General features: G+C 39.5%; 1 protein-coding gene across 1 annotated transcript in view; it reads left to right on the forward strand.

Annotated features, from left to right (window-relative positions):
• Window positions 1-9,277, forward strand: part of Ttn (titin) — a 263,679-nt gene that overhangs the window by 165,061 nt on the left and 89,341 nt on the right. Inside the window, 16 exon segments of the mRNA XM_028763034.1 lie at window positions 422-744; window positions 2,393-2,490; window positions 3,162-3,330; window positions 3,420-3,686; window positions 3,791-4,057; window positions 4,143-4,421; window positions 4,515-4,923; window positions 5,034-5,158; window positions 5,263-5,529; window positions 6,261-6,530; window positions 6,625-6,927; window positions 7,022-7,324; window positions 7,571-7,758; window positions 7,974-8,088; window positions 8,196-8,480; window positions 8,575-8,726. Of these exon segments, the coding sequence (XP_028618867.1) occupies window positions 422-744; window positions 2,393-2,490; window positions 3,162-3,330; window positions 3,420-3,686; window positions 3,791-4,057; window positions 4,143-4,421; window positions 4,515-4,923; window positions 5,034-5,158; window positions 5,263-5,529; window positions 6,261-6,530; window positions 6,625-6,927; window positions 7,022-7,324; window positions 7,571-7,758; window positions 7,974-8,088; window positions 8,196-8,480; window positions 8,575-8,726 (3,820 nt within the window).

A 9,277-nucleotide genomic window follows, 5' to 3' on the forward strand; every position in this document is an offset into this window, starting at 1 on the left:
AGGGAGGGAGGGAGGGAAAAATATCAAAACTAACATGGGTTTTATGCTTATATATTCTTTCTGTCCTTGTTTTATTATTTTATTTTTTACTAGTTCTAAATACAACTGCTAAAATAATTACCAGTCCATTTTATGAACTAGTGTTAACCATCATATCCTTTATGCTTCATAATTATTTTTCTTGTAAGTTGCAAGAAGTAGAGGATTGCCACAAGTTTGAAACCAACCTGATCTACAGAGTGGGTTTCCAGGAGAACTAAGGAAAGGGAAAAAACAAAACATAGAAAGGTGGTTTTTTTTTCCCCTCTGTACATATAAATCAATGATAAAACATCATTGTGGAAGGAAAACATCTAAGTGAAAAATAGCTTCACAAATGAGCAAACTGAGACACAGCCCCGGAGATGCAAGAGTGAATCAGAGAAAGTTCTGGAACTCTTGGAGGAGGGAAAAAGCTAATAAGTATGATTCTTTCAGAACCCCCGGTTGAGTTCACTAAACCTCTTGAGGACCAGACGGTCGAAGAGGAGGCCACTGCAGTACTGGAGTGTGAAGTATCCAGAGAAAATGCCAAAGTGAAATGGTTCAAAAATGGGACAGAAATCCTCAAAAGCAAGAAGTATGAAATCGTGGCCGATGGCAGGGTCAGGAAACTCATTATTCATGGTTGTACCCCAGAGGATATCAAAACATACACTTGTGATGCTAAAGATTTTAAGACTTCCTGTAACCTGAACGTTGTCCGTAAGTATTCCTCCACAGGACTTGGCATTTGCAACTCTTTGTAGCCAAAACAACCAACACAAGTAATGCATGCCCTTCTTGGCCTAATAGTAATTCTTGGCAATTCACAGTATGGATGCTGACCTAACCTGATACTTCACATGTTTCTTTACTCCTTGTGCTCTGTCTGGCCTTGGAAAAGATACCAACCACTTTTCACTACACTGCTGCGCTCTTTGTCTGTATGTGATTACACCCACTGTATGACTATCTTGCTAGAGATGAAAACAGAGTCACATAAAGAAGTGCAGAACCCTGATTCCACTTGGAAGATAAGTTTCAGGCCTGGAAAATATCTAAAAAATAAGAATGAAAAGTTGTTTGAATACTTGAGAACAACTGTGCTATGATAACGACCAATCACACAATGCAGTCTGAGAACAGGGATGGATGAGAAACTGAGTGGGCACAGGATCTTTAAGTCCTGATTCTTTGAATGAAGAATTCCATTGGTTTTTTACTATTGCTTCTTCTCCTGGTAGAGAGATACCCCCTCTCTTCTCTCAGTATGCCAACTGCTGGCTAGCTTGTTTGCTTTGTTTTTTCCTTTGTTCAGGGAAACATTTTTCGTGGTCTATTTTTGTGCAGTGTTTGGCTCTGTTGCTTCTCATCTGTTGACAACTAAAACCTAGTGGCTTTGACTGTGCTTCTAGCTTCTTGTACTCTGTCACTCCTTCCATGCTGGGTGCCTCTACTGTATCGTCCTTTAGAAGAATCCCTTGGGGGTTCCTTCCCCTTGTCGTCTACTTCCTCTTGGAGAAGGCTCAGCCATGGTGGCTTATCTTTTAGCCTTCTAGCTAGCATTGGTCTGAGAGCCTCAATGATCAAGAAGGGCTTGGAAAGGCTTCTTAAGAAGCTCTGAGAGATGGAAGGGCGAGGAGGCGGCTTCTCCATCCTACACAGCAGCAGACAGATTTCTGGAGATGCATGAACCAACAGATATAAAAGCCGAATCAGTGTCCCATGCAGAACAGTGTTTGTCACACTAGTACATGCCTGACTTACGTATGAAGTCTTTAAAGCTGAGTTAAAAATGAAAAGCTGGATATACGTGGTTCCAGTTAGACTTGTGCCTCACAGCTATACGTACTTCAAACTATTCTTTGAATTCTACTGGGTTTACAATGATGTTTCTTTCCTTTCTAGTGTTTCCATTGACAAATAATTATCCTTCAACTCTGATATAGTACCAAAAGAAAGAAGGCATTGCTTCAGTAATCTTTCAAAAGAACTGAAATGGGTCCCAATTTGAAAGAACTAAGTTGGTAGCACAGTAAGACATAATTGATATGAACTAGAAAGAGATCAAGAGCAAAGCATTATTCCCAGTGGAAGCTGCAATGGGTTTCTAAGTCAGAGGCAGTCTATCAAGATGACCACAAGTGGCACATGACTTTGATCCTAGCATCCAGGAAGCAGAGGCAGGCAGATCTCTGAGTTCAAGACCAGCCTGGTCTACAGAGTGAGTTCCAGGACAGCCAGGGCTTCAGAGAGGAAACTCTGTCTTGGAGAAAAAGAAAGAAAGTCACTTTTTCTTATTGTATACCAGAGAAATATTGGGAAAAGTTTGCAGAAGCCTCATTTGAATTCCTATATCATTCTCTTCCAGCTCCTCATGTGGAATTCTTAAGACCACTCACGGACCTCCAAGTTAAAGAAAAAGAAACGGCTCGGTTTGAGTGTGAAATTTCCAAAGAAAATGAGAAGGTCTGTAACAACATCAGTGTTAATTAATATTAATAAGTCTGATTATCAGGTTGCTTTGTTTACTTTCGGCCAAAATGGAAGAAAAGGAGAAACCAGCTAAGGCTTTCTTTCTGGCTTCCATTTTAGATTAAATTTATGCTAATATTAAAGACAGACTTAATTGTTCTCTTAAGTGCCACTTATTACTGTCACATAAAATACTCTGGACTCACAAGAAATTTATTATTTTGAGCCACATGGAATTGATGTTTTCTTAGATTAAAAAAAAAACAGTAAAATAGCAGTAATTCTGTGTCTCAGCTAAGTAGATCTGGCTGCCATGAACTATTATTATTGCCAAACAGCCTTTCAGTCCACATCAGTGGAGATGGTTTGTGCGATATCTAAGGCCCCCTTAGACACAAAACCCCATCATTTGTTTTTCCATAATTGGTAAAAGTATCACAGCAGATCAACAGTACTTGGTAACTTTGTTCTTGATTTTTTATTTTTATTTATATTTTTCTCTGTCTTCCTTTATGCATATTGTAATATTTATGGTCCTGTTTTAAATATACTATAATATCTTATGATTGATTTTAAAAGGACCCTTGGGATCCTAGTTCATGTCATGGATACCACGTGAAGGAATAACATAAATGCTTAAGAAATCTATTTGTCTTAAAATATAGGTTCAGTGGTTTAAAGATGGTGCTGAAATTAAAAAGGGCAAAAAGTATGACATCATTTCTAAGGGAGCAGTACGAATTCTTGTCATCAACAAATGTCTACTGAATGATGAAGCAGAATATTCCTGTGAAGTGAGGACAGCAAGAACTTCCGGCATGCTGACAGTCCTAGGTGAGTGTGTAGGCTTTCTTTGCCTACGCATACTAGTCAGGAAAACCAACTTCCAGTTTTACTGACTGCATCTGGGTTCTTTTCTGCAGAAGAAGAAGCTGTCTTCACAAAAAATCTTGCCAACCTTGAAGTTAGTGAAGGAGACACTATCAAACTGGTATGCGAAGTCTCCAAGCCTGGGGCAGAAGTGATTTGGTACAAAGGGGATGAGGAGATCATCGAAACAGGAAGATTTGAAATACTTACTGATGGAAGGAAGAGAATCTTGATCATTCAGAATGCACAGCTCGAGGATGCGGGCAGCTACAACTGTCGACTCCCAAGTTCTCGAACAGACAGCAAAGTCAAAGTACACGGTATGAAAATCTCAGTGAAGGACATGTCATTCCTTGCATCCATTCTTGCCATATTAAGATACGAGTGCCAATGTTTTCACTGTCTACCAACTTTTTCTTTTCAGAACTTGCTGCTGAATTCATCTCAAAGCCTCAAAACCTTGAAATTCTTGAAGGAGAAAAGGCTGAGTTTGTCTGCACTATCTCAAAGGAAAGCTTTGAAGTTCAGTGGAAGAGGGACGATCAGACCCTTGAATCTGGAGATAAATATGACATCATTGCTGATGGCAAAAAGAGAGTCCTAGTTGTAAAGGATGCCACATTACAAGACATGGGTACTTATGTAGTCATGGTTGGGGCTGCCAGAGCTGCAGCTCACTTGACAGTCATTGGTAAGTGTGTCCTTGCTTCATTCGAGTCTTATATCTGTAGTTTTCATCCCACATCATACTACAAAATCTTGTTGATTGTTTACAGAAAAACTCAGGATCATAGTTCCTCTTAAGGACACCAAGGTGAAGGAACAACAAGAGGTTGTCTTCAACTGCGAAGTCAATACTGAAGGTGCCAAGGCCAAATGGTTCAGAAATGAAGAAGCCATATTTGATAGTTCGAAATACATCATTCTCCAAAAAGACCTGGTCTACACCCTCAGAATCAGAGATGCACGGTTAGATGACCAAGCTAACTTCAGTGTGTCTTTGACCAATCACAGAGGTGAAAATGTTAAAAGTGCAGCCAATCTAATAGTGGAAGGTATGTGACCTACATGACACTAGAGAATTTTTCTACAGCAATCTACATTATGCAAACAACTAGATTCAACCTTGTTTTTCTCTATCATCACAGAGGAAGATCTTAGGATTGTTGAACCTCTTAAAGATATTGAAACAATGGAGAAGAAGTCAGTCACATTCTGGTGCAAGGTGAATCGTCTCAATGTAACACTGAAGTGGACCAAAAATGGAGAAGAAGTGGCTTTTGACAACCGTATATCATACCGAATTGATAAATACAAGCACTCTCTAATCATCAAGGACTGTGGCTTCCCAGATGAAGGTGAATACATCGTTACTGCTGGACAGGATAAATCCGTGGCAGAGCTGCTCATCATAGAAGCCCCAACAGAATTTGTGGAGAACCTGGAAGACCAGACGGTCACAGAGTTTGATGATGCTGTCTTCTCCTGCCAGCTCTCCAGAGAGAAAGCAAATGTAAAATGGTACAGAAATGGAAGAGAAATCAAGGAAGGCAAAAAGTATGCAAAAAGTGTCTGCCCTCGCTCTGTTGTTTTGTGTGCACTTTGACATCAGACATTTGCCTAATATTAATGCTGCAAGCTAACTAATCATTTGATCTCTTCTTTAGATACAAATTTGAAAAGGATGGGAGCATACACAGGCTCATCATAAAGGACTGCAGGCTGGAGGATGAGTGTGAATATGCTTGTGGCGTAGAAGACCGGAAGTCCCGAGCTAGACTCTTTGTAGAAGGTTAGTATTGGCTTCAAGAATAATTCTAGCTGAAGGACAAGTTTTTACAATGCTGATAAAAATACAAGCACATATCTGTTTTTATTTTTACATTTTCTCTCCAGAAATCCCAGTTGAGATTATCAGGCCTCCGCAAGACATTCTTGAAGCCCCCGGTGCAGATGTTATCTTCTTGGCTGAGCTCAACAAAGATAAAGTGGAGGTCCAATGGCTTAGAAATAACATGATCGTTGTCCAGGGTGACAAGCACCAGATGATGAGTGAAGGAAAGATACACAGGCTACAGATTTGTGATATTAAGCCACGTGACCAGGGCGAATACAGATTTATTGCCAAAGATAAAGAAGCCAGGGCCAAACTTGAGTTAGCAGGTAAATTGCTTTCTTTTGCTTTGCTGTGTCCTCATCATATCACAAACCTCCACAGATTTCAGATTTTTACAATTAAAGCAAAACACTCCTTATGAAAGCGGATGGCTCAAATCCGAGCTCATGTGTTAGCTATTCTGCTTTATCTGTCTACAAAGCGGAAGTGGTCAGCAGCATCTTTACATGCCAAACCACTGGCTTATTCCTGGCACATGGCAGCTGCTCATGACTTGGTAGAGTTTACAAGAGTCCCTCGCTCTACTGATATACAACTCCTGTGGCTCTTTTAAATATGTTCTCATCCTGACCTAAGAAATCTGCATAGGTTTCCCCCACAAAACCCCATTGTACACACACCAAAAAAGCTGTCTGATCTATCCTGAACTAAGTATACAGTACTTTATCAAGAACACATTTTATAAAATAATTTCAACAAGAAAAGCAAAACCTGTTTCACCATATTCTAGGTCCTCTGTAATCATTTTTAACTAAGACTGGATATTAATGATTATATGCTGCCTTCACCAAACCTCTGTTTCCAAACACTGGTCATTTGGAGTAGGAAAAAAGTATTATAACTCTCCAACAGAATTCATTGCTATGAAATTATTGTGGTATACTTCCAAAGTTATGATAATGTTTGTTATCAAATCTACAGTAAAAAAAAAAATCTATGCCATAGCATGACTACAGTATATAACTCAAACATATTTGCATGTCCTCTGTCTCTCTAGCTGCACCTAAAATCAAGACAGCTGATCAAGATCTCGTGGTTGATGCTGGCCAGCCTCTGACAATGGTGGTGCCCTATGATGCCTACCCCAAAGCAGAAGCTGAATGGTTTAAAGAAAATGAACCTCTGTCTACAAAAACAGTTGATACTACAGCTGAGCAGACTTCTTTCAGAATCTTAGAAGCCAAGAAGGAAGACAAGGGGAGATATAAAATTGTGCTTCAGAACAAGCATGGAAAAGCAGAAGGCTTCATCAATTTACAAGTTATTGGTAAGCCACCAAATCACTCAAATTTGATTGATTGGCCCCAGCATAAGCTTAAAGACATAACACCACTAAAAATTCTGTGATGTGTAAATTGCAGATGTTCCTGGGCCCGTTCGTAACTTAGAAGTGACAGAAACATTTGATGGCGAAGTAAGCCTCGCTTGGGAAGAACCATTAACGGATGGTGGGAGCAAAATCATAGGCTACGTTGTTGAAAGGCGTGATATCAAGAGAAAGACCTGGGTTCTGGTCACTGACCGAGCCGACAGCTGTGAGTTCACTGTCACTGGACTACAGAAAGGAGGAGTGGAGTACCTGTTCCGTGTGAGTGCAAGGAACAGAGTTGGCACTGGAGAACCCGTAGAAACTGACAGTCCTGTAGAGGCAAGGAGTAAATATGGTAAGTGTTTAAGTAGATTGCCAACTAGCTTAGCTTTGTGTTTATTCACAACATAACCCAAATCCATGTGTGTGTTTTCTATGGCAACATTCAGATGTTCCAGGCCCTCCTTTGAATGTAACCATCACTGATGTGAATAGATTTGGTGTCTCGTTGACATGGGAGCCACCAGAGTATGATGGAGGTGCTGAAATCACAAACTATGTGATTGAACTGAGAGACAAGACTTCTATCAGATGGGACACTGCCATGACCGTAAGAGCTGAGGACCTGTCAGCAACTGTCACTGACGTGGTTGAAGGACAGGAATATAGTTTCCGTGTCAGAGCCCAGAATCGAATCGGAGTTGGGAAACCAAGTGCAGCCACACCCTTTGTCAAAGTTGCCGACCCAATAGGTAAGGTCATTTAACAACAACAATAAAAGAAATAAACATTGCATGTGACCCAAGAATTAAATCTATTAATTCAAGTAATTCTAATCCAAAAAAAGGCAGAGCATCAAAAAAAAATTAGAACAAAATTATAAAGGTCAAGACTGTGCCCACATAGTTCATAAACTTGTCTTGATGAGCTTGTTACGATCAGTCCATGTTTTAATAAATCACAATCTAATACAACTGTATTGTTTCCTGCCATTTTAGAGAGACCAAGTCCTCCTGTGAACCTAAGTGCCTCAGAACAGACACAGTCATCAGTTCAGCTCACATGGGAGCCTCCTCTGAAAGATGGAGGCAGCCCCATACTGGGCTATATAATTGAAAGACGTGAGGAAGGAAAAGAAAATTGGATTCGCTGCAATATGAAACCTGTCCCTGAACTGACTTACAAGGTAAAGAGTTCTCATCTAAAAAATGTGATTTTATATGTCTATATCTATCTCTATCTCTATATAGATATATATTTGCTTATATATATTATAATATAATACATTGTAATATATAACATATGTAATATGTTATATTATATAGAAAATCTTATATCTATGTTCATGGTTTTAAATTTTAAATGGGTATGCTATTAACAAATACTAACTTGTAATTCTAGGTCACTGGATTGCAAAAAGGGAACAAATATTTATATAGAGTATCTGCAGAAAATGCAGCTGGTGTTTCAGACCCATCTGAGATCCTTGGTCCTCTCACTGCTGATGATGCCTTTGGTAAGTAGATATTTTACTTTTTAGATTAGGGAATAGCACATACCTTCTTTGGTGTACCAGGGACGTGAATACGGTACTAGAAATTCATTGATTTTTCTTTTTGGTAGTTGAACCAACAATGGACTTGAGTGCATTTAAAGATGGTCTGGAAGTCATAGTCCCCAATCCCATCAAGATCCTGGTCCCAAGCACAGGCTATCCAAGACCAAAAGCAACCTGGACTTTTGGAGATCAAGTACTTGAAGAGGGGGATCGTGTGAAAATGAAGACAATATCAGCCTATGCTGAACTTGTCATTTCTCCAAGTGAGCGACCAGACAAGGGCATTTACACACTCACGTTAGAAAACCCTGTGAAGTCAATTTCTGGAGAAATTGATGTCAATGTAATTGGTAAGGAACTAAATTCTTGCTATCTAATGTGATTTGGTTAAATTAACCCATACTGGCTTGAATCATATTGACTTTCACTGCCTTTTTTTATTAGCTCCTCCAAGTGCACCCAAGGAACTGAAATTTAGTGATGTAACAAAGGATTCTGTACATTTGACTTGGGAACCACCAGATGATGATGGAGGAAGTCCACTAACTGGATATGTTGTTGAAAAGAGAGATATGAGCCGGAAAACATGGACTAAAGTGAGTGTCACTTGCTAACACAGCAACTTTAGAATCCCAGGAGGAGGCTGGAAGGCCATACAGACAGGCTGTGTGTCACAAAAAAGTATCAAACCCTTTTTAACACATTGATGCTATTGTTTCCTTGGGTAATTTAACCTGCATTTGGCATATGTGCTCCCTTTTGTCCTCAGCTTGGCTTATTGAATACAGAAAAGAAAGCTTACTTACATACCTGTTATCTAAGGAGTTCCCCAGATGCGTGTGTTGAACTATAAGCATTTCAAAGGAGGCATTCATTGTCACTGTGGTCATGTGTTTACTCACTGCACTGGATTTACCTTTAGTTGATTGGTCTGCCACTGTTTTCTCCATTTATGCTTGTTTCAAAGCTACAATCTATACATTTTAGTCCTAGAAATAGAAGTTAGATGCTTGTACATGCTAGACAGCAACTGTACGACTGAGTTCACCCCCAGCCCATTATTAGTCTCATTTAAAATTAAATTTCTAATAAACAAACTACCATCTTTTTTTTTTTTTTTTTTTTTTTGGTTTTTCAAGACAGGGTT

The sequence above is a fragment of the Grammomys surdaster genome, unplaced genomic scaffold, assembly GCF_004785775.1.
Source record: "Grammomys surdaster isolate TR1022 unplaced genomic scaffold, NIH_TR_1.0 136, whole genome shotgun sequence".
NCBI classification, from domain to species: Eukaryota; Metazoa; Chordata; class Mammalia; order Rodentia; family Muridae; genus Grammomys; species Grammomys surdaster.